At 34.7% G+C, this 26381-nt stretch overlaps 1 protein-coding gene across 3 annotated transcripts; it reads right to left on the bottom strand.

The window, feature by feature from the left end:
- Positions 1 to 217: 217 nt before the first annotated feature.
- On the bottom strand, positions 218 to 25981 carry LOC124632809 (kinesin-related protein 4-like). Of its 3 annotated transcripts, XM_047167779.1 has the most exons (29): positions 25649 to 25981; positions 25293 to 25527; positions 24311 to 24467; positions 23965 to 24039; positions 19351 to 19556; positions 18831 to 18956; positions 18206 to 18344; positions 17822 to 18033; positions 17231 to 17373; positions 16535 to 16597; positions 16084 to 16196; positions 15475 to 15642; positions 14810 to 14966; positions 11873 to 14538; positions 8904 to 11698; positions 8241 to 8403; positions 7727 to 7868; positions 7173 to 7287; positions 6647 to 6680; positions 6333 to 6441; positions 5907 to 5982; positions 5253 to 5418; positions 4391 to 4511; positions 3897 to 4065; positions 3365 to 3530; positions 2630 to 2759; positions 2195 to 2277; positions 1741 to 1839; positions 218 to 1595 (listed from the first exon to the last, which is right to left on the bottom strand). In XM_047167779.1, exons 1-29 carry the CDS (start codon positions 25797 to 25799, stop codon positions 1464 to 1466), a joined length of 9111 nt encoding a protein of 3036 aa, XP_047023735.1. In that variant the 5' UTR covers positions 25800 to 25981; the 3' UTR covers positions 218 to 1463. The 3 variants fall into 3 exon arrangements, with proteins under 3 accessions (XP_047023735.1, XP_047023734.1, XP_047023736.1); XM_047167778.1 differs by having other exon boundaries at positions 8904 to 14538; XM_047167780.1 differs by lacking the exons at positions 25293 to 25527; positions 25649 to 25981 and adding an exon at positions 24853 to 24970 and having other exon boundaries at positions 8904 to 14538.
- Positions 25982 to 26381: the final 400 nt, after the last annotated feature.

Below are 26381 nucleotides of genomic sequence, written 5' to 3'. Positions count from 1 at the left end.
CCTAACTTACAGACTGGCATGTTTTGCAGGGGAGTATGTTGCACCATTTCCCCGCAAAAACATGGGAAACGGTGAAGGGCGCACGTTTTGGAAGCTGTATTTTGTAAATTTTTGACGTTCAGTTTTGCAGCCAACTTTAAAAAACTGATTGTGAGAGATAACATTTTAAATTATAATCTATACTATAGGAACAGTATGTCGAAATAAAATTGCGATATAATAAATCAAACATTTATTTTGTATCGGTACCATCAATATCGGAAGATTAACAGTGAATTAAAATTAAATTGCAGTAAAACAATATTAATTCAATAATATTAGACATTCTCTTTGAGTAATTAATTAATTGTGCATTTTTATTTTATTCATGGACGAATTACTTATTTTAAGTTAGTGGTAGGCTAGACATACATAGGAAAGTATGCATACATATAAAGCTTTAGGAGTAATGAATGAAATGAATGAAAAGAAACAGAAAATTACAGCGAAGATAATTCTAGAAAAAAAAAACGGCTTTATCAGTGTGTGGTGATTTGATTTTTCATTTATTTGGACTGAATTTATGCAAAGCTAAATATGTTCTTGCCAACATGTAAACATTAATTTTTATATTTACAGACGGACAATATAAACATTATAATAAATATTATCTGCATTCTCAAACTAATATCACTAAATACTTTTAGGCACAAACATTTTAAGTACACCCTAATAATACTATATTGTACCGCATTCAATATATCTATGAGAATAAACTATTTACAATGGCACCCATACTCACAACGTTAGCTTTAGAGTCAGACAATCACATTTTATCAATACTTTTCGAAGTTTACAGCGCAAAAGTAACGTTTAATGGTATCAATGGGACGTGATAAAATAAATCAATTAAGAAAGAAAAATAAAATGAAATTCTATTAATGATTAAAATAATTTGATCAAACACAAAAAACTCACATTACTCTTGCACCATTCCCTTTTATAAATGCGTATGGAATGTCGTTGTAACATTCAGTCTTATATAGTTGTGGCTTCAATGAACAACGATTGGTCCTTACAACAAAAGTGCTAGAAACATGTCCATTTACGTAAAGTTATATCTCGCGGACAGTTCCTTCATAATTCCGAACATCTAAACTTTACGCTTAGGCGAATAAAAACATGCCGAAAATATACTTAAAAATTTCTCACAATTAAAATACCACATTATGAGTATTATGGAATCAAAAAGTCCAGCTTATTATGATTATTATGTCGTTACCCGTCTTATTTGTGCATTGGTCAAAGGAAATTTAACTAAGGGTGGGTTGCACCATTTAACTATAACGATAACTATAGCTGCGAAATAGACGGTTTGAGCACTGGGCGTTATTTCGAAGGCTTGGTTATCGTTATACTTAAATGGTGCAACTCATTCACATTGTTTAGACAAATGAATATTATAAAATCTACGTTGATATAACTCAGCCCTGGCCGGCGGGGTCCTCGTTTTCTCTGTTAGAGTCTTTGCCCCTTTTCTTGCAAATGTTAACGAGTTTCGCGTTAATTTTCTTGAGTTTTTGGTTTTCTTTCATCACGTCTGTTAGTTGTTGGTTCTGAAATTAGTCGCGAAATAATTAGTTCTATAGATTTTTTACAGCATTAATTGATATTGGCTGTGAGTGTAAGTTCATGTTACAAAATTGTACTGAAGCATATACCTGTTTTAAAGAAATAATCTATGTAAATAAAGACACATACCTGTACAATAGCGCTGCCGGTCGCGACGTACATGGGATGCGACATGCTCACCAACTGTTGTTCTAGTAGCGCCTTCTGTTGAGATAATTTCTCTACCATCTGTAAACAACGTATAACTTTCTCAGGAATAGCTAGAAAACTATTGTAAATAATTGTTTTTTGTTTAATTTGACGTTTTGAAAGAGCTTGCACAGGCCTATTTGAAATAAATGTTTTGAAGTTGAGGAAGACTAAAGATTTCCCCTTAGCTTTAAAGTTGTCTATTATTTGTTTGTACCCTGAAGGCTCCGAATATACTAAATCGATTTGAAAAATTCTTTCTTTGTTAGGGAGCTATCTCCGAGCCTATATAAGGCTATACTTTATCCATATACAGGAAGTAGTTTCCTTGGGACGTGGAAACTGAAACTTGAAACTGTGGGAAAAGCTAGTGTTGAATGTTGATAGTACTTACCAATTTCATTCGCCTGACTTCTTTGTCTTGCATGTCTTCGGTCAAGGGACGCGCATCGCGCTCCACTTGGTTGCTGAGGAAATCTATAATTATTGGAAAGCGGATTATTAATCATAGTAGCAAAGTATAAAGAAATGAAATGAAATACTAATATTATGAACGCGATAGTTTTTATGTATATTTGTTCTTCTTTTACACAAAAACGAAGGGATGGATTTTGGTAATATTTGGCAATTTTTTATCCACTTGTGACAAGCTTACTTGGAATGCGGAAGAAATCGTGGGCGGAAGCTAGTTAATTAAAATTGAAGAATCGAATACAACGTAAACGCAAGCATAACGTATAAAGATACTTTTGGTCAATAAACACATGATATTTTTTATCGAATTTCTTGTACGTAAAGTATGGAGTTTTGTTTGATCGGAATATCTTACCATCGCAAGTTTCAGTAGAAGCGTCCTGTAGTTCGACGGTAGAGGATCGGTTCTGATCGTGTAAGCTCTGTCGTTTCTTACGCGTTGAATGCGCCATCGCGTTTGTGCCTTGGTACTCGTGCAGTTTCATCTGTACAACAAAATAAATTTGTTAAACTCAAAAGGGGCATTTTTTTATCGAAAATCTGTACTAATGCAATAAATAAAAATCGTTTATTGTCGGGCGACAACGGCTCAAAGCGCCTCAGTATTTAGTACAAACTTTAAAAAAAACCATGTTGGTATAGTTATCGGCACGGATAATGAGCTCTCGGCGGAAGAGGGGGGATCGCTTTGCGCACTGTACACTTAAGGCAATAAACCAATAAATCACTTCTGCGCAGGTGAAGGTCACGGCTCAATATCCATGCCGATGATTATACTAACACTTAGACACATATGAGTACAAATATAAATACAAATACACTACAAAGAACCATTAAACAGCTTCCTGTTTATACAACAATTTTCTTAACTGCTTCAGCAGAACCACTAGCTCGCTATATAGTCACACAGACACATACAAACTTTACATCCTTAAAATATTAGCATAGACTTTTTTACATTTTTGTTTGATAGTTGGTACACTCCTGTACTATACTCTTCCCGATTAACATAGGCTATATTATATAATCACGGTATGGGTATCGGGACGCGGGTGTAACCGCGGGAAAACGGCTAGTCATTAATAATTACCTCCAAAGCGTTCTTAGCCTCCTTGAGCCGGCGACACTGTTCCTCCTTTTCCCTCAGGTACTGCGCACAAGTGTCGCACTCCTCGTCCAAGTCTTTGTACTTCTGTCGGAGTTGCGCCAGCTCATGCTTACACGCTTGCAGTTCGTGACGAGTTGATTCTAATTCCCTGAGAAATAGAGTACAAAATTCATTGACTACACTCATGATGAGATTAGCATCGTCGGATGGAACTTGGATAGACAATGTCATAAGGAAAACCTGACAAAAAAAAACTGGCAATATAAGGTCCATGTAAATTGACAAAATAAACATCAGTTTTCGCAAAACAATGTTTACTATAAATGTTCAGATTCAATTTTAAAACTAAACAGTTGTTTTAAAAATACTGATATTTTTGCTGTCGATGAAAATGGGCCTAAAAGACATGGCTGACATTTTTTTAATAGTCTATAATTTAATCTAGCCTAAAATATATTACCTTTAATATCTTAATAATTGATATAGACTATTACTTATGCTTCGTAAGTCTTACCTGCTACTAGTATTTTTCTCCAAAGCTTTCTGCATTTTAGCGAGCGTATTCTTCAAGTCTTGTTTCTTGAATCGCAGCTCTTCAATAGTTTTCGTCAGCCTTTTGTTTTTCTCCACCTCGGCGTCAAACGACATGCGATCTACGACTACCGAGTGCAGGTTCGTCCAATCTGGTTAAAATTATCATGATTTTAATTAAATGGATGAGAGAAAAAATTGAATTCTGAAGTATTATATTTTTTAGACCTAGCTCTTTCATTAGTTTAAACGTTACATACATATTGATAAATAGTAATAACAATATTATAATACCCAGACCACAACCAACACACATGCTCTTCACACCAGTGTTGACCGTACCGGGAATCGAACCCGGGACCATCAGTTCGGTAGTCGATGCGACCATTGCGCCAACGAGGTCGCCAAAATAAAGAGCATGTTTTGTGTACCTCTGCTGCTTGTTGCAATATCTTTTCAATAAAAAATCTTTTTTACCTTCGTCAGTGTTAACTCCAACGTGAGAGACGGTTGGTTTGGCAGTAGTCTGTTGGCTCTGATTCATGGACTGGGCTGGATTGCATGACTGTAACTTCTCTTTGAGTTCTGACACTGTTGCCTGTAAAAATACATTTAATCATCATCATCATCCTCCGAGCCTTTTCCCAACTATGTTGGGGTCGGCTTCCAGTCTAACCGGATTCAGCTGAGTACCAGTGCTTTACAAGAAGCGACTGCCTATCTGACCTCCTCAACCCAGTTACCCGGGCAACCCGATACCCCTTGGTTAGACTGGTGTCAGACTTACTGGCTTCTGACTACCCATAACGACTGCCAAGGATGTTCAATGACAGCCGGGACCTACAGTTTAACGTGCCATCCGAAACACAGTCATTGGTGTCTAAGATATACTTAGAAAGTACATACAAACTTAGAAAAGTTGCATTGGTACTTGCCTGACCTGGAATCGAACCCGCGCCCTCATACTTGAGAGGTTGGTCTTTTACCCACTAGGCCACCACGACTTCATACGAACTCGACTTCATTCGAAAAATACATTTAATATTTCAGGTTATATTCTGCCATATGCTGGAACACGTCACTCAATCTTAAATACTGGTCAAACATTATTCTTATGTTCTTATGAACTTGATGTTAGTTACGTTCGAATATTTAACTTTACTTTTACTTGTAGTTACAATAACAATTTTTAAATCAAGACTCATTATTTTAAGCGATAGTTTACTTGTTTAATGTACTTGTAGTAAAAGTCTTACAAGATTGTATACCTACTCAATAAATGGGTTATGCTATATATTTTTTTAAAACAATATTCGGTATAAAATTGTAGTGTACTAACTTGCAAAGCGGTTTTCTCCTTCTTCAACCGTGCACACTGTAAGTCCCTCTCGCGCAGGTACTCGGCGCAAGTTTCACATTCGTCGTCTAATTCTCTGTATTTTTCCTTCAACTCTTCTAACTCTTGCTGACAGGCTGATAGACGGTCTTTCAGTTGAGTCATTTCACTGGTAAAAAATAAATTATGTAAGTATTTATGAAAAGTGCTGGAGAGGAGACCACGGACTAGCAAGCGCAGCGTAGGACGTCCACCAACAAGGTGGACAGACGACCTTATGTCGGTCGCCGTCGACGCTGGATGCAGGTCGCCTCCAACAGGTATCTGTGGAGATCTAAGGGGGAGGCCTATGTTCAGCAGTGGACGTCCGCCGGCTGAGGTGATGATGATGAAGTATTTATATTATGATTTACTATAATTATAGTTATACAAAAAGAATGTGTATATTTCTAAGGTATTTTACTCAAGAATTCGAAGAGAAGGTTTATTTAAATTGTTTCGCAATTTTGTACCCATATAAAGAGTATACCACCCATATAGTGCGTAATTGTTTTAACTTTTTCTTTTCTTATTTAAATTACATGACCAAAACCTGACTTACTTACACAATCGAATTGTTTAGAATTGAACTAGTGAAGTAAGCAGTTTGCTACCAACCTGACGTAATCACCGGACATATCAGAAGGTTTCGAATGGTTGATTTCATCAATTATCCTGTGCGATGCGTCCATACCTACAAAATGATAATACATTGTATATGAAGATAAAGTTAAAAAAAATAATGACAAGGCTGTTTGAAAAGATTTCTGGTACTGTTAATTTTAGCTTTCAGGAATTGCAATAACTTTAAAAGATAAAAAAATAATATCGTTGTTTCGAGCGTATTACACTTTTGGGTTGCAGCTGAAAACCAGAGTCAAGTGGAAAGTACTATTGTGCAGTCTGACCACTTAAAGATATGTTGAACGGTGACTGTGAGATATTGGCGCAAAAAAAATATATTTTACTATCTGTAACTTTTTCTATTGACATTATTGTCAATAAAATATTTTCCTTTATTTCAAAAAATACTAGTTATCTTACCGTGAGGTGAAGGCGTATGACGCAGCACACTTCTATGCAGGTCGTGTATACTCTGCCTGCGACGTCGAGTTGCTACCACACTGCTCGGCCGAGATGGATGCTCTTCCTCCTTATAACAAGATAGGATACACGATTTTATAGTCAGCCATTTTGATGTGTACTTTACTTTCAGGGGCAAAATTATCTGACGTTTATATTTTATGAGATAGTATTTATTTTCATATTTATAAACTTTTAGAAGATTATACATTTACGAAATATGAACACAATGATGTATTATGTTAAACCATTTCATTACGGAGTGTTATAATTACCTGATCAGTTCGCGAAAGAGATAGGCTATCCCGTCTGAAACAAAAATAAAAATAAATTCAATTCAGTTTCTCTTAACTGTATAACTGCTAAACTAAAAGTTGACTTCTGAATTGCAGATAGCATTTACGAAAAAAAAAACTATATACTTTATAACATGTATTTTTTAGTTCAATAAACACAGCCAACGGGAACGGTCACTTTTATTGCTTAACCTTACAACATAACATAACATACAACATAACACAACATAACAAACAAACAATTTCAAGTGTAGAAGTGATAGTGCTGCTACAAATAATATATAAAAATTAATGCCACTTTTCGTTGTAATTAGATTTGTCAAGAAAGGGTTCACCTATCCAACCCAATGTTTCGGCTTTGTTCGAATTATTCAGTAGATGGTTTAAGTGAAGTTTGCACCATCATTTTAAAAGTTCTTCATTTATCACATTTTTGTAACAAAATGGTGGATTTTGTAGGCTGTTATAATAGTACCTAACTAGAATTATTTAAACAACTATTTACCCTTTACTGAGTCTCATAATGGGGCTGCTTCTATTAGAAATATCATCGTCAACATCCATAAACAAGTCATCAGGTTTTGCACGAGACTCAAATATGGCCTCCGCGTTACTGTGATCTGAAAAAACAAACAACGTCATTAATTACTTCATAGAAAATTACTTTATTTTTAGATAATATAATAGTAACAGTTTTAGTGATTTTCTCAATTTTATCTTTAAAAAATAATTACATAAATACACTGCTGATTGAAAGAGGGAAATAGCAATAAATCTATCACTTTTACTACAGCTAAGCAGTTTGCTAAGCATGGTCTAGTTGTAATCACGAATGTTGCAGATGAAAAATCCGGTTGAACGGCATATAAACTCAAATTCAAAATATTTATTTGCTTGTTAAGGTATTTACAGGTGTTGGTACTAAAGTTCAGTAACGGCCTTTTTCAGGCGTTGCATATATGAGGGCTTTAAACGTGTGACTAAATGGCATTGTTCAGTCAAAGGGCTTGGTATGATTAAATGTCTATTTTAACCAGTTGGCTAGGACAGTTTATTTACCTCCCAATTCATGATGATCTTCACCAAACAATCGCTTGGAGTCGTGTAAGCTCTGCCGTCTTCGCCGCGACGAATCTGCGATAGCATCAATGGACGGCCGGGATTTCGCCTCCAATTGCGTTTCCAGTTCAATCACCCGAGCCTGAATAATACAATTTAAATTATACTTAACAGAATAGAATATTCTTTTGTTTTTCAATTTTTTTTTTTTTTTTTTTTTAATTCTTAAATTCATTGTATCATTGTCAGGATGATACGAGTGCTTTTCTAAACCTAAGGAAGCAGGTTAAGACGTCGATGCATTCATTAGAAAAATGATTGCAAGTAGTAAAAGTGACCACCAGTGTTAACAAGGCTACACTAACAGGATTGAGGTACATTCGACAGGCAGGCCCTTTATGTAAAACACGAACACAGAGCAGTGTATAAGATGCCAAACCTCCCAATTTTCGAAAAAGCGGAAAAGCAAGTTAGCGAAAAAGTTAATATACATACAATTAGGCTATCAACATACCTCTAAAGTCTCTTTACTCTTCCTCAAGGCGTCAATTTCATTTGTGCCATTGTGTACTGAATCGCATTGTTTCTGTAAGGCAGCACATTTTTGTTTGAGCTCATCTACTAGCTTGCTCTTCTCACTTATAGTGCTGTCGTCCTCATTCTTCTGTTTTTCTAGCCTGTAATATTTTTTTAAATCATGATCAAAGTTGTAATAATAAGTGCTGATAAAATCGCTATGATGCCCTTGAATATTTTGTCCACTGATGGATAGTATGTATTGTTTAATTCTGAAATTCATCTCAAGTGTAGTGTTATCCTTACCTACAATATTGTAACATTTTATTTCAAATCAATTATTCATTAATTTATTTTGATTAAATTATTCACTTTTTTATTACAAAATAGCTAAGTGTTGTTTAGGATTTCGTTATCATAGCAACAAGTTTTTAATCATGTTAGGGTGCCATGGATACAATCATGTTTACTTTCAAATCTGGATCTCGTACTGAAATCGGGTAGGCAGGGGTATTGTGTCATTATTGTTTATTTAGTTGTGTCGGTTGGTGTATATAGTTACGTATTGAAAAATAATGAACAAAAAAAGTACAATATTTGGGAATACATGTCAGAAACACCCAAGAAAGCTGTAAGTGTACTAAGAATATAGGAAACTCACCTCATTATCATTCTCGATTGAATCTCAGCTGTCTTTTCATGAGTTTTCATGTTAGTCTCCAATCTAAAGCACTCCCTTGACTTTTCTTCCAACTGTCCCTTCAACTCCATATTCTGCTTCAACAAATTCTTTACTTCCGTATTCAAATTATCTATTATCATAGTATTTTCCCTCACAGATTCCCTCAGCACTAATATATCTGACGTCATCCTATCCATTTCCATGCTATTTTGTTTGAGCGTCTCACCAGATTTCACAAGTTCGGAAGAATAAGAATCTTTTTCTTTCACTATGATATCATTCATTGATTTCAAGTGAGAAATATCATTTTGTAAGTTTTTAACAGTTTCTATTAATTCAACTTGAGTACTTATTTTCATTTCAAGTTTTTCGATAGTGTTTTCTTTATCTACAACGACATTCCGTAACTGTTGGATTTCTTCTTCCATTTTTTTTATTAATTCAACATTAGTTTTATTTTCTTCGAGTTGACTTTCGTATATCTGATTCTGGGCTTGTAGTTTGTTCTGTTTTTCAACTAAGTCTATTGTTACTCCGTTATTGATTTCTTGTAAGTTTCTTCCACGTGATTGAAGTGCTTCAATTTCTTTTTGTTTTTCTTCTATGATTTGTTTCGAAGTCTTCACTTCTAGAGCAAGATTTTCTTTTTCCTTTTCTTTATCAAGATGGTTATTGTCTTTATGTTTGTTAATCAGGTGATCAAAGAGAAGGCTAACATTCACATTTGCTGGCAATGTCATATCGACGTTTTCGCTATTTACTATATTAAGTTCCATAAGTTTGTTATAACCATTATTAAGTGTCTCTGTTAGCTCTTTGTCTCTTTTAATTATATCTAATGTTACAGCGTTGCTTATTTGATGGATCCTTTCTTTTTGGGCTTTTAGTAAATTGTATTCGCTTTCTTTGGCAGCCAACTGCTCTTTCATCTGTGCCAAGTTTTCATTGACCGTCTTCAATTCCAGAGTAACATTTTCCATATGTTCTTGTAATTTGGTATAACGATCCTTGATTTCCGTTAAATCTGTTTGATGCTTGTTTACAATGTTATTGATTAGAGCATCGATGATTTGCATGCTCGAAAATCCTAAATCTTTGTCTAGCACTTTAAAGAAATTATCTTTGTACATGTTCACTAGTTTATTGATGTCAATGTCAGATGCTTTAGTAACTTCTTGATTAAGAGTATGAATATTCTGTTTTATCAACGATAATGTGTTTGCTACTGTGTTGTAATCTTGATCTTTTTGTTGCAATGCCGTGGCTACTTGAGAATGCTTTTCTATTAGGGAACAGATTTGGATTTCTAACTGGCTTTTAGACTCATCGAAGTCTTTCAATTTATTGGTTAGATTCTGTACTTCATTGCCGTGTTGAGTGATTAGATGTTCGTAAAACGTTTTCATGAGATCGATAATTTTGATATCACGGCCGACATTATCTTTGTTGAAGCCTGTCTTTTCAACGTAGTAATTAAGACAGTCAATTTTTTCCATCACATAAATATCCGAGGTGCGTTCCTCCGGAATGTCGGGCATAGTACATTTGATAGATTGAGGGCTACTAATGCTATAATCTTTAGTGAATGGGTAGATGTTCGACTCACTCAAACTATCATCTAAATCCATCGCGAGATTGCTGCGGTCTAAATGGTTTTTAATACTGGCTACATCTTCGGTTATCTCCTTACATTCTTCTCTGCCCGCGTGCAATTCACTTTGTAAAGTAACAATTTTGTTAAACCTAGAAGAGGTATCCGAATCGCTTAGACTCCTGTTTAATTTTGAATGCGATTTCATTAGCTTCATTTCCATTGCCTTTATACGCTCATCTTTGGTTATACATTCAGAACAAATAGTAGCAATATTGCTTAAGCTTTCATTAGATTCCTTGGCAGATTGCTCTAACTTGCTACATTTCTCTAACAATTCAGTATTAATTTTTCTCACATTGTCTAACTCTCTGTTCAAGTCATCGGCTTCGGAAACATTTTCAAAAACTTGTGTTGACAATGTATCGTTTTCATCCTGTAAACTTTTCAATTGCTCCGTTTTAATACTCAATATTTTATTAAGTTTGGCAATTTCTTGGATTTTAGTATTGCAATCTTTTTCTAAACTATTTAACTTCTTTATTAGAATATCAGTTGAGGGTGTTTCTAGGACCAGATAGTTGTACTTTTCTTCGATTTCAGATTTTTGTGCTTTTATTTCTGTCAGTTCTTGAGTTACTGTTTTTAAATCATCAAATAGTTTTGCATGTGCTTGTTGTAACTCTGCTTGCCTTTTACAATTAGCACACTCATAAATTACACTGATCTTGTCATCCACAGAATTAGTAACGGGTTCATTCGACTTGACAGGACTCACTGCTGCATCTGTCGTAAATTCTTTAATCTCACCATATTTATTTACTAACTCACGTAGAGTTGCATTTTCTTCTTTTAACATATTTATCATTTCTGTCATGTTCTGGTTATGATCACATAGAATTGTCATGTCTTGCATAGTTTGGTTATCAGTTTGATTTAAATCATTCGTCTGACAAGAAGCTTCATTGTAGAATTGTGTTAAATCTAAACATGTTTGATCTTGACCAGTCAAGGTGTTATCTGCAGCCGTAGTTATGGTTACATTGGTATCAAGCATCAAAAGGTCTCCATCTAAAGTAGATTCGTTTTTAAAGTTAGGAAGAGCAGTGCTGCTGTCTAGCACATCGGGCAGCGAATATCGTTTAAAACTGGCATTTTGTTGTTCAGCAACCGAAGGATCTCCCTTTAACAAAATCATTAGTTCTCGTAATTGTTTTTTAAACTCTGGTAAATCTCGCTGACATACATTGTGGAAGCGGCGATGATGATGTTGTAATACTTTTACTTGGGATTTTAGAGATTTGTTTTCTGCATTAGTGGTGGCAGTTAAGATAGTTAAATTAGTTTTATGACTTACGATTTTCTTTTGCAATTCTTCGGCAGGGCCAAGAAGATGCCGAATTTCAGACTGTAAGGTTTCTTGTTCTCGAATAAGATGTTTGTTTCCTGCTTCCATTTGCTGTAAAAGTGCAATGATTCTAGAGTTCTCTTCTTTAGAAGCTTCTAGTTCTGCGGCAAGTAGTTTGCATTTGCATTCGACTATGTAAGTTTTGTGAGTTTCACCTGAATACTCAGTGTTAGAACTTACAGTCGAAGTTTTAGATTCATTTTCTTTAGGTTGTATGGAATCTACTATTTTGTTGCAGCATATCGTTAACAGGCTAGGAGGAGAAGAAATCTCGCTGCATGTGCTTGAGCTCTCTTTTAATTCACCAGCTTTTTTATTGTTATTGTCATAAGAATCTTTATGTTCATAAGTTACTACTGCTTGCGGTTGCAGTTTATTTTCCGCGATGCGAGCTTTAAGTTTTTCGTTTTCCAATTTAAGTTCTGCCATCTGCTCTGTCATTATAGTGTCAAGACTTTTAAACTGTTCTTTCCATTCCAGAACTTTGCGTTCCATGGTTGTTAAATCATCAGATTTTTGCTCAAGTTCTGATTGTAGACTTTGTAGTATATTTTGACTCATAGTCAATTCTTTATTTAGTTGTTTATTGTCTTCTTGAATCTTTTTCATTGCAAAAGATAATTCACTATGTTTGTTTTCTACTTGAGATAACTGTTCTATGAGACTGAGATTCTGTTGTGTCAGAGCTGCTATTTCCTTCTGGGCTTCTAACAATATTTCGTCTACATTGGCACTATCATCATTGACGTTTTTCACGTTCATTAGTGATATGTGATTTCCTATACTGTCTAATGTAAGAAGAATACGTTCGTGGACCTTACTACAGTCACCATGGCCTTCATCCCCAATATCATTTTGAATATTGAAATTGATCGTGAATTGTGTAATTTTATTACAAATACTATTTAACAGCTCGTCTCGCTCCTGTTGAGAGTTAATAATTCGTTCCTCAATAATATTGATTTCGGAGATCTTATCATTTAACAAACTATCCTTTTCTTGCAGCTTCGACATTAGATTTTCTATATCTTTTTGCAAGTTTATTACAGTCTGGTCTAAATTCTGTTTTTCTGTCCGTAAACCATCCATTATCTTATTGCATGTCTCGACGTTTTCTGTAGCTTGAGTTAAATTAGCTACCAAATTCTCGTTTTGTGTTATTTGAGTACGTAGCTCATGGCGGCTCATTTCGAGCTCATTGTTTAACTCACTTATTCTGTTACTTAATGATAAGTTTTCCTGACTGACGTTGGATTCAGAGATGCTATGTATGTCAAGTTGTTCCTGCAGTACTAAAATCTCAGATTTATGTGACGAAATCACTTCTTCTAACTTGATTTTTAAGTCATTGTTATTTTTCAAAGCTTCCTCTTTTTGTTTGGCAACATCATTGGCAACCTTTTCCAAAGTATTCATGCTGTTACTTAGTACACTAAAAACGTTTACAAAGTTGTCAATAATTTCTGGTACTTCTTGCATGTTCCCGGTCAAAGTACCGAGTATAAGTTGTGATTTCAGTACGGCCGCTTTGGCGTTAAGCAAATATTCCTTGGATTCTTTATCTTCTTTCTCAAGAGAAGATATAAGATCACGTTTTTCGCTTATTTCTTGTTCTAACTGGTTAGTCTTGGCAGTCATTTCCTCGATTTGTTTAACAAATTGTTTGTTGAATTCAAGTAATTCTTTTTCCGTGACATTTTTTTCTGCTATTGATTTCGTTAGTTCAAGATTTTCTTCTTTGAGTCGTTCATTAGAAATGGAGTTCTCTAGATTAATTTTTTCGAGTTCACTAATTTTGTTTTCACAATTTGCCAGTTTCTCAGAGAGTTCGTTTTCGGCTACTTTGAGAACATTCTTTTCAAGCATAAGTTTGTGTATACTAGTTACATTCTCATTAATTTGTTTTGTTAAGCTTTCAACCTTTTCATGTGATGCATCAATTTCTTTTGATTTTAATTCAAGCTCTTTCGTTAAAGCTAAATTATCTAATGAGGCTTTGTCATTCACTTGCGCTGCAGATTTTAGTCTCTCAACTTCTTTATTACGCGATTCGAGGGCAGTTTTAAGAGACCGAATTATATTTTTCATGTTCTCATTGTTAGCAATGAACTTTTCTTCATTGGCTATCATATTATCAAGAGCACTATCATTGATGTCAATGGATGATGAACTATCTTTTTGGGTTAATTTTATTTGCAGTTCCCGTATAAGAGTATTATACGAATCTATGTCAGCTTTTGCGGTTTCCAAATTTATTTTTTGTTCTTTTATTGTAGAATTTAGAGTATCCAGTGTAGATTTGAGTAAAGTATTTTCATTTTCTATGTAAACGAGTTTATCTTTAACCGCGCTAACTTCTTCCTGGAGACTTTTATTCAGGTCCTCTAACATGGAGATCTTTTGTTTTTGGGAAAATATGGTAGCCTCTAAATCTATGATTGTTTGATTTCTCATATCGAGTTGAGATTGAGTTTCGGCGACTAGTTCATTAATATGATCGGTTCCATCATCATTCCCATTGACAACACTATCACTGTCACTATTGACAAGAGAAATGTCTTTCGAGATATCCATGAAATGTACCTCTTTGTCTAACGTACGGGACAGCATTTTACCTATAAAATAATACAGTTTTTGTAACACAAGAAAGATTTAGGAAGAGAGACAAAGGACTGACCCATTTCAAGCGGTCAAATTACCACATATGCGACCGTTTTAAATTTTTTATCATTAGTTAAGAGTGTCCAAATAACTGACAAATATTTTATTTCAATAGTTTAAGGAATACGATTGCGCCATGAATACAAAAATACCTTTTAAAGTTGAAAGTTTGAACTTTGTTGAACTTTCAAAGTTGAAGTTTTATTTCTATGTCTATGTACTTACCAATATCTTCAGGCTTCTTATTTTTAGCAGTGAGTTCTTCTAACAAAGACAGCAATTCTTCTTCACGAAGTTTGGCTTTATTCCGAAGGGTTTCGTAACTCACTTCCGCGTCCGTCAATTTAGTGTTAAAGTTGTCACATTGAGATAGCAGCTCGATCTTTATGAACAAATATGAATATTTTTTGAGTCTATACTAATATTATAAAGATGAAAACTTTGTTTGTAATGGATAAACTCAAAAACTACTGGATCGATTTTAAAAATTCATTCACAATTAGAAAGCTACATTATCTGCGATTAGCATAGGCTATATTTTATCCCGGTATGGGCAGTAGTTTCCACGGGTCGCGGGTGAAAACGCAGGAAAACGGCTAGTATAATATATTTATTTTGAATGTAGCTGCTGCCCGCATCCCCAAGTACAAAAAATTGGCCTATGTTATATTGGCAGATAAATAATCTAAATTACTGCAAAGTTTCACCAAAATCCTTTCACTGGTTTTGTGCGTTAAAAAGTAACAACCATCCGTACAACCAATCATTCAAGGTCATAATATTAGTGTACGCAGTATTGACAGTTTTAGTTGTACATTGTACAATGATTTATTACTTTGTAAAATTAAACTGGACATATAAATTGGTAAAAACTAATTTATATAGCTTACCTTAGCAGCAACTAGAGCCTTCATATCTTCCTCAGACTTCTTAACTTTGCTTCTCAATAAGTCCATTTCTGAATCTTTTTCTTTGCTTTCTCTGTTCAGTACTTCAATTTCGTCTTGTAGTTTCGCTATCACAGTGGTATTTTGTTCTAATTTTTCTATATATTCAATCTGAAAAAACACAAAGTCTTATTAGTTAATAGATACAATAATTTACATATATTATATAAGTCTTTACAATATTATACTTATATTGTAAATCTGAAGGGTTTGTTTGCTTGTGATGGCGCTAATCTCATGAAGTCCTGTACCGATTTGAAAAATTGTTTCAGTGGTAGATAGCCCAGTTAACCACACCAGTCACGAGTAACCAAGGAGTATTGGGTTGCCCAGGTGACTGGGTTGAGGGGGTCAGATAGGCCGTCGCTCCTTGTAAAACACTGGTACTCAGCTACATCCGGTTAGACTGGAAGCCGACCCCAACATAGTTGGGAAAAGGCTTGGAAGATGATGATAGATTGCACATTTTCTGAGGAAGGGAGTTTATGTGGGGAAAACGGTGTAATTTATAAACAACTTGTGAGATGGTAAAAGCATGATAGTCAAACTTACCACTTCAGGCGAATACATTTTTTCTCTTTCGGTTAGCTCGATTAAGCCTTTTAAATTTCTTTCAGCCTCTTTAGCATTTCGCCTGAGTACGCATGGCGGTGTTTTTGTTGCACCTGAAAGTAATAATAACTTTTATATAACGCACCCTATTTTACATGATTAGAAAAATGATTTTTTAGTAAACAGTTTTTATCGAGTAGCTTTACTTGTCCAAAGGTGGTTATTAATAAATTTAGAATGTTTTTTTTTTATTTTTTTTTTAATTTATTATTTAAAAATATAAATAATATGTTATGAAATAAATAAATGTACTACCCAATTTAGAATAATCAAAATGTATGAACAATATACTAATGCGCAAAGGCAAGGTCGAATGTCAACTTCAGAGGCGCACAGTTATTTGGCGCGAATTACACTGTATATTATGAAATTAAATATGTTATTTACTTACCATAGCATTTGTGAATGGGTGAGCATGTCGGTACATCGTCTCGTGTCGAGTCGTCATCGCTATCTATAAAGTAAAAAACATGTCATTAGTTGTTGCTGGGTATGGCCATATTATGAGAATGTCCTTCAAACTAAATTTTTCTTATTTCAAATAGGTCTATAAAAGCTTTTGAAATGTCAAGTTAGTTGCATGGTTCCAAGGGGTAGGGCTCTTGGAGAAGAACCGGAAAGACACTCCATAAACACATTTTTTTTGCACATGCCTATCACATTGTGAAGTTCACAATACAATAGTATTTCTTATAGCCAGTTCTCGCCAAACTTTACGGCGGTTCGACTCGTTTCGATTTCTCCTGTATTGTGTATGAGTACATAAATCTATCTATAATATTACTATTATAAATAACGACCGGATTAAACGCATCATAAAAAGCTAGAAATATGCAACATTAAATGCAAATTACATGCAATTGCAGGGTACATTAACAATGTAACATTTTGTGTCCTTGTAGACATTAACAATCAGGTACTGGTCCAAATGTTTGGTACTAAGATTGGGCCTTCTATCACTCAAAATATATTTATTTTATGTAAAAGGAGAAGGGACTTGAATTTGGGTGCTATCTTTCTTAGTACTTATTGCACTGAGTACTGACAAAAAGTTCAAAGCCTGCGTTATAGATGCAGTAGAACTGACCAAGTTCGATGACCTCGTTGCTGAAGAAGACGGTCCTTGTTGGCGGCGGCGTCACCACCCGCGCCGGCTCGCCGGCCTCGGCCGAGAGCTTGCCTTCCTCCGCCACCGGCGCCAGCTCGCCCAGCTTCGGGACCACCAGGGGGCTGCAATACAATACCACACTTATTCATTTCTGACACTTACGCGAATATTACACATTTAAATAAAAGTACTTTTACGAGTTTTTGCGACAAAATCCATGAATGTAGGTCAGTTTCACTGTTGGGAAGCTAAATTGCTACCCAGTAACTGAGGCTGTATTTTATCCTGGTACAAAAGAATATTAGGTACCCGGGATGTGAGTAACTTCAAAATGGCTAGCTCGAGAAGTAACAGTCACACGTTTAAGTAATGCTTGGCATCATGATGAGTTTCTCCGTTTTCCAGAATGCACGTGAAAGTGGAGGCTTTGGCAATTGTTACGTGTTATTCAGAAGCCAGGAAATCTAACAATCAGTCACAACAAGCTCAGATAAGCAATCACTCCATATAAAACACAGGATTCCAGACTGGACTTCAGAAAATATTGAACAAAAGCATGTGGGTACTTACTTGTACTTCAAACTGGGTGTACAAAACTTAGGTATACTGACGACCGGCTCTTCCTCAGATATAGAATTAAATGCAGATATAGTTATTCTCCTAGGCTGCTGTAGTTTTCGTCGAGGGCCACTAATAAGGTCCATACTACGTCTCTGAGCAAACCCGTTCAATATTAACTTCTGCAGGTTTTGTATCTTGCTTTGTAACTTATGATTGTCTTGCTGTAAATAAATAATTAATTAGTAAATGCTCCAACTGGTAGGAGGGTATTCAAATATTATTTTTTTGATGATTTACTTAAGTTATCAGTAGATAGGCGTGACCTCGAATGATACGAAGCATGGTCGAAAAATTCACTTTTATATTAGTGTGATGTAAAGTTAGGAGACAAACCTCTATATTCTTCTTGCTCTCCAACTGAGCTTTGAGGTCACACATCTGCTTCGTGAGTCGTTGGATCATGGTGTTGTTAGAAGTGGCTACGGCGTTCACTTCAGGCTTATTCTTTATAGCTTTGGCTCGGTTCGCGAATCTAAAAACACATAGGACTTTTGACTCTTACGGCCAGTTTCTTCATCAAAAGTTAAAGTAATGTCTAAAGTAAAAGTAACGGTCAAATTCGTTTTTTCAAGGCTAAAGTGACAGCAAAACGAATAGAAAAATTGAATTTGACCGTTACTTTTACTTTAGACATTACTTTGGCTTTAACTTTTGATGAAGAAACTGGCTGTTAGAGTCTAAACACTGAAGAAATCGAAGAATGTTAAGTTTACATCCAATGTTTTAGTGTCTGAATATTATTTTGAATACCATGATCACATGGCTAAGTAATAATAAACTACATAATTTCTATGACATATTATATTTAGATCATTTGCTTCAACAGCCAACTGACGTGACGACAGCGCAAATGAAGGCTTGTGCGTTTTAGTTAATGCACATATATATGAGCTATGTTTAATATGCAATTCACCATATATAGCGCATATATCCGCGATATATGAATATGAAAACTTACTGCAATGTAGAAATAGTTTCCTCAACAGCGGCTGGTGTGATGGCGCAAATGATTGTCGTCTTTGCGTTACCTCCGAGCGAGTTTTGCAGGATACGCGTCAATTTACTGTCGCGATAATTCACATATCTGAAAGGATATTGTAAAGTTTATTAGACATTTTTCTATGTTATGCTTGATTGCCAGATGCAAAGCGAGTAAATCTCAGTAACTACTGATCAAAATTTTATACACTATTTATTAAAGAATGGTAAAGGCCATTTTTAATCCAGTGCGCTTTACGGTTTCTTCAGGACTCAGGGACGAAACTGCGGAAAACATCTAATCCGTACTAATATTATAAAGAGGAAAAATGTATTTTTGTTTGCTTGTAATGATGGTCCACTTTTAAAACTTCTCATACTGTTAGAAATCTACACTTTACCCGAGTAAAGTAGACTATATTTTATCCCGGTACGAGACCTAGTTACCTCAGAACTCGGACGAAATTGCAGAAAAAATGTGATACTAAGTAAATACGTACCTATTAGGGTTTTCTGACAGCTGATTGATGACGAGAGCGAGTACAGAGAGAGACTTGTTGATATGGGTGCCTTCTATGAACTGTCGGCCCGTGGCGCCCGTCTGCCCGCTGCGCTCCGACCCCGCCAGGTCCACGAGATTCAGCTGCGACACGTTCACGCAGCCCGGCTCCTCTTCCCCTTCTACGTGCTCGCGAGATTCTATTATCTGGAATCAACAAGCATTTTTCAAACAAAGAAACGATGGATGGATTGTGTGAATGTTGACATGGCTAGAGAGAACGTTACTTGTGAAATGACTGCTGACAGAAGAGTATGGAAGAAGAAAACATGCTGCGCCGACCCCAAATAAAAATTGGAATAAGGGCAGGAGGATGATGAACGTGCAATTTTCACTAGGAGCTTACTTTACTGCTTACGGAAGTTCCTAATATTCTATCTATAAGATGTTTTGCTTACTAGAGATAGAATTTTGCCACTAACCTCATATGAGTAATGTTCAATTCCTATCAGTAGGAAAGTGAAAATAAATAAATAAATATAATAAAATAGATAGAATACTTGGATTGGCTATTATAGTGGATCTCGGTTTTGAAAGAGCATAGTAGTATAGATAATCAGAAATAGGGTATTTTAGTCTAGATGAGAAAAAAATTAAAAGTGTATTACAATGATTGTTTAGAGGAAAAGCAATCGGGAAATGTTAGTTTCACTTCGTAAGGTACTTAAATATATTTTTTATTGCAGTTTAAAGTTTTTAGGTTTTTTTATCTGTCTTTGAACACTACGAAATGTCGCCGCCATGCTAATGACGTCATTACGGTAGTAAACAAAAGTGTATAACCTCTAAATATTATCCACATTTCCCAAAGTATTGATTCTTGAAGTAGTTAACCTATCATTAAAGAGTATATTTCATTAGATAGGTAATGTTAATACAGTTACTTACATCAAAGTGATCTTCACAAAAGTATAAACGAGATTTATCTGATAACAGTCCGGGATCTCGTCTCGCAACTTTTAACCAAGTGTTTCTCATATTTATATCCTGACTGGTACTTGAATCCATAATTTGTCTGGTGTTTTTACACTAGTGTTCTCACATTCAGAAACAACATACCAACGATACGGAGCATAATTACTCATTATTAAAATTTTCAATACATATCAAAATATGTATTACTGACAGCTGTAGTTTGTTTACTAACGTAATGACGTCATGACCAAAAAACAATCATGGCGTCCGTTGTGTGCCGCGTTTTCGCGAAATACGCGCGAAATTTGAAATTATGATAAAACAATTAATTTATATTCGTACATAACGTGAGAAAAAAAAATATTTTTAATTTTTTAGAGATATATTAAGACTAAAGAATTTATTTAAGATATATTTCAAAAATGCATGTAATACCCTATTACCTTATTGTAAATACTCACGCCTACACTACTGTCATCATTTCAAGAATAAGTGAAGTTAGCCTTTTTTATTACGCTATCTTTTCCTAAATCAATGCAACAATCTCGACCTTGGCTAAGGAGTCAAGTAACTAAACACTATCTATCTATCTATACATACTAAATACTATGGTAAATATTGATGACACAGTTAATCTTACATTCTTTGAACAGAAGGTATAACACAGTCCAAAAATTATCACATTATTTGAAATTATCTATAACTTATTGTCTAATTTATAATTCAAAATCGGTCTTATCTATCTAATCTAAGCGGAAGCTTAGAAATTCCAACTGCAAATGACTACAGTTCATTAATTCGAATTAACATAAGCACAGTTCTTGCCAAATTATTGGCATGATATCAGGGCTTTCATTTGAACATCTTCAGAAGTTTTTATGGGTAAAAAGAAGCCCGAATGTCTGACAACCAGTCTTGCAAAGGGTTGGCCAGATAAGTCGAATATGCAGTTGCTCTATGTAAAACACTGGTACTTCTCTGCATTGGCTTAGACTGGAAGCCAACGCCAACATAGTTGGGAAAAGGCTAGGTAGATAATGAAGTGGTAGTTGTTCTGAGCTGCCATTTTGTTTGGCATATGCAGGCCCGCCGTAAGCGGGTGTTAGATTATTGTATATTTCTTGATTTAAACTATCTCTGTAAACGAACTTTGAATGACAAATTATTGAATATTTTTACTGTCTCTGTAAACGCACATCAAAACGAGGGTACCTTTATTTAATTGTTTTATGTTCATTAAATTTGATATCTAAAATCTTACATGTTTAATGATTAAAATAAATATTAAAATTATCGTTATAAGTTTTAAATAAGATTTGGTGTGTTTAAATTAGTTTATTTCAATTGTGAATTTAGTTATTTGTGTATAAAGCTTACTTGTCTGTGATTGGTCAATTGTGGCGGGATAGTATGACTGTTCGAAATAATGTTTTAAAATAGTCATGGCACTTTTCTGGTGGACGTTGAGGTGTAGACAACACACGAAAGTTAAGTATTCTTCCTGATTTATATTTTCTTACTGTGATATGATTATTGTAATTGTTGTTTTATGTATTATTGTGCTGATGTTTAAAATGTATAGTGATCTATCGCTTTATACATGTCTTTAAGATATATTTATGCTGTATTACATTGGGTTACCATATGGAATTATTTCTTTATGATATATATGATTTATGTTTTAATGGGTTATAACCATACAGACAGAATTGTGTTGCTGGGGAGTTTGTTCCACCACTTCTTCTTCCCAGCAAAAACACATAGGAAGTGGTGAAGGGTGGGCGTTTTGGGGGCTGTCTATTGTAAAATCCTGACGTTCTAAAAGTGCTGTTTTGCAGCCAAGTTTGAATAAATGATTTTTCATTTCGATTTGATATTGATCATAGAAAATGTTTTATTTATTTTTTTATACCTTTATGTTTATTCCTTGCTTTCTACACTTATTCTTGGGATTTCAATAATTAAATAATACATTAAATTGCTCTATTATGTATCAAATCTAACACGGGCGTGCAGCGCGTGCACAGCACGCGGGCGGCACGTCCTAGGGGGCGGCAAATCCAGCGAGTTATCACGTAATATTTAAAAAATACAATATCTTTTTACTTATGATTTGATTTCAATATTTCCGAACACAGCAATAGCGCTAAGAACTTACTTACACTGCCAGTTTCAGTTAGGTACATCTGTTAAAAGGACATTTTCAAAATAAAAGATTCTTAACCAGTGGCGTAGCGCGCGGCAAATGCTATTTAGGGGGCGGCAAAATTAAACCAATAAAATTTCGGAAAAAGCCGCCCTAGCTTTGGTCGTCTCCTATCAATTTTGACTGTTTCACCCTTTGCATCCCCAAAAAAATTCGCGCTCGCTGCGCTCGCGGCTCCATGTCAGATTTCGCATTTTATCTTAGTTTAATTGTTGAGGCATTCAATTCCGAAAAAATATTTTTCGCGCACGTCCGTTATGGCTTTTTATGATATGTTTACTTCAAGAAAACTCTAAGGAAAAAATTGCGCTCGCTTCGCTCGCGGCTTTTGCACTTCACTTCTGTGCATGTCTTACTTTTTGACTTTGCTTTGTTAATTTACAGTGGTTTTTATTTGTTTTGTTCTTAGACTAAAAAATTTTCGTTACATAATTCTTCCTTACATATGGCATGTGTCTTATAAGTTGACTTTTCAACGGGAAACCCACCAAATAGCATATTTTACTGAATTTAAACATTGTTATAGATATTTAAGTGCGTTAGTTTAAGTTAATCACAATCTTTCAATACATAGAGGCCACTTGGGTAATGATTGCACTGCATTGATGCCCTAAGCAATTGCTTAGTTTACTTATGGGCTAACCCAGGACTGCTTAGGTTACCTACTCTGAACATTTCAAGTACTTTACGTATGTACGTATGTTATGTATTGCAATAGTTATTTATCCAAAAGTAGGTGGGTTTTCTGCAATCAGAGCGGTGCATGTACATATTTTTTTCTGTTGGACTGTAACATGGATATGAATGGGCGGAGGGGGGGGGGGGTCCGGACCCCCTGTATCCGCCATATTTTTTGACAAAACGTATGTAGTCGTAGGGCGGCATAATCAGTTTTGCACGCGGGCGAACAAACAGCTAGCGGCGGGCCTGGGCTTATGAAGAATGCAAGTATGTAAATAGTGTATGCAATTTATACATATAGGAGACTACAGATGATTCCCAGCTCATGTGTGCTAAAAACTTGGTCACTCATGTATATGTATGTAAAGTAAATAACATGCTTGAATGTGGGTGTATCTTATTACATCAGAGTACATCCAAATCAGTTGTATAATGATTAAGGTTGAAAGCCATAATCAAGGCCCACACAACATTTTTTGTTCTTCATACTACTTTATAAGGAATCACTTAGAATAAAATTGCTCATTAGAGTGATAAAAATACTGGTTGACTAAGTGCTTCTTTTTTTTTAATTAGGTTTGGTTTCTAAATGCATTTTTAATGTTTATACTGCCAATGTACACAAGAGTATTTGAACAGTTTTGAAAAGTAAATAGCAGGTGATGCAATGCGATAACAAAATGAAGGTCGAGATCAGATATCAATACAAAAGGAAAAACAACTTATATGTTAATGTTGCATTAAAATACTTACAATTTGGAATATTGTATGGGACCTGCTACTTTCTTCATTCATATTTGTGGCACCTTTTTGTCTGTTCGCTTCTCCCTGAAATTAAAGACAAAATAATTGTAAAAAATATTTTGTTTAAACAAGTACCTATGTATTTTTCTAGAAAATCTGAGACATAATTTTTAAGAGTTCAGCAGTTATAAAGAGAAACGTTTAATTGACTAGGGCACAATATTATATTAAAAATAATAATATATTCATGTCGCAAACTGGCCACAAATAGCAAACGATGGAAGAAAAATGACTGTGGGGAGGCTTTTCCCAGCATAGCCAATAAAAAATAAATGATTATGTGATCTAAACTTACCTCTTTCATAGCTTCTAGAATTTCTTCTGGGGAAGAGGTGACTTTCTCAGTGGCTTCCACTTTAATTCCCTGATGGGATTCCGTGATTTTCACATATTTTCTGCTCAGATTAAACAGATCTCTCAACGTCTCATTATATATTTCTATGTAAGACACTCTGAAAGTACAATTATTTTATGTAATAAGTTACACTGTTGTGTTGCATAACTAGATTCAATTGGATAACCATTTATTTAAATAGTTGGGGTAATCATCATATTGTCGGAGCTGTGATGAAACCTGTTTGTTTGTAATTTTTACACAACTAAGTAATTCCTGACAGTAAATAGGACTGCAATAATATGCCTTAATGTTGATATGAAAGTCTAAATGTAAGTTGGTATGTTACTCTCTCATATAAAATGAAAGGAAAGGATTTTCAGTTAATTCACAGTTAAAAGCTAGTGTAATATAGTACAAATACAGCCAATTTGTACCTCTGTTATTTTACAACCACATACAAATTCACTCTCAGACATTGGTAAGACCAAAATTCAACTTACCCTAGCCACCACAATAGTGTAAACATATTTTAAAACACACATCGATTATGTAACTTATTATATCCACTTGAACTTGGCAGTGAAAATATTTAAAATATTCAAATTAGGTCTACTGAATAGATTATTGAAAGTATTGTAGTAGTGATCTCAATGTAAATTTTTATCATTATCTAGCTATGTGATAACAATGCCAACGTTTTGCTGATTAGGTTTACTATCAATCAGATTTATGTATATTATTTTAGTGCCAAGTTAAAGCTTCTGTTTGTATAACCTTGATTCATTCATTTTAAATTCTGCTAGGAAAGTAGTACCTAAAATTTTGCTCAATAACTTTATGTAACAACACAAATAGAAGCATTCACCCTCAGTTTTTAAGGAATTTATGTTCTTAGTGCTAAAGTTATACTCAAAGCGAACCAAGTTAGAATATGTTTCACCTCACTAAGAAGTCTCGGTCAGGAATGTTCTTGATAATCTCAAACAAGTTGATGACTGCCAGTGGAATGATTCCAGGCGAGCTGTCTGTCCCAGTCATGGTGTAAGTCTTGCCTGAGGACGTCTGTCCATAAGCAAATATGGTGCCATTGAAGCCAGCCGTCGCGGCTTCCACGATCGGCTTCGCAATATCATTGTACACCTCTGCAGTGTTCGTATCTTTGTCGTAAACTTTTTCTGCAATAACATTTTCTTCGATTAGCATTCGCTTAACGTAATAGCCTTCGATTCTGTGACGTATGAACAGCAATTCATTACAAGACTTGAGCAAAAATTAATGGTTAAAAGTTTCACTTACCAAAAGTGAAAGATTGGCCGTTTTCTTTGCCATTGTGACCGAGCTGGTAAAGCGTATTATTCTTGACCCGCCACTGGTAAGAAAGTTTATCTTCAATTTCACGCGAAATTAGAGGTCTAACTTTGACAACTACTTTTATATTGTCACTCATTTTCTTTCATTATTTTCTACAACTTCCTAATAAGTTATAAGAATTAGCAAAAGTAGGACTGGAAATGAAACACAATCATTATTCTAAAATGTGCGACCTAAGCAATTACAGCGTTTAGAAAACAAACGTAAACAGAACACTAAAATAACCGACATGCGATTTCAAACTGAAAAAATAGAATTTAGAAGTTAGTGATGTGTGAGCCTACTATAATCGATTTGAAATGTAATCGATTCATTTAGAGAGGTGCATTTTTCGGGTTTATTCACTGATATATTGCACAAATATTACTACTAAAAGAAAAATAAACTGCAGAATTTTACTCTTAGTAAAATTTTATCCGTTTTTATAGGAGTATTATAAATAGGTAAAAAGTAATTCTCAAAGTTACAGTTCTCTCGTTTAGAATCCTACGAAAGTTTATTATTTTCCGAGGTAACTCATACACTTAACACTCTTATTATTTTACGTTAAAGGTCCCACCACTAGCAGAGCAAAAACAATTAGCAATAAGAATTATATAACAACAATAAATTATTATATACTAATATTATACCACCAAATGATTTGTGTATTATAATT

Source organism: Helicoverpa zea, chromosome 8 (assembly GCF_022581195.2).
Source record: "Helicoverpa zea isolate HzStark_Cry1AcR chromosome 8, ilHelZeax1.1, whole genome shotgun sequence".
NCBI lineage: Eukaryota > Metazoa > Arthropoda > Insecta > Lepidoptera > Noctuidae > Helicoverpa > Helicoverpa zea.
This window is presented reverse-complemented; position numbering and strand designations above follow the sequence as displayed.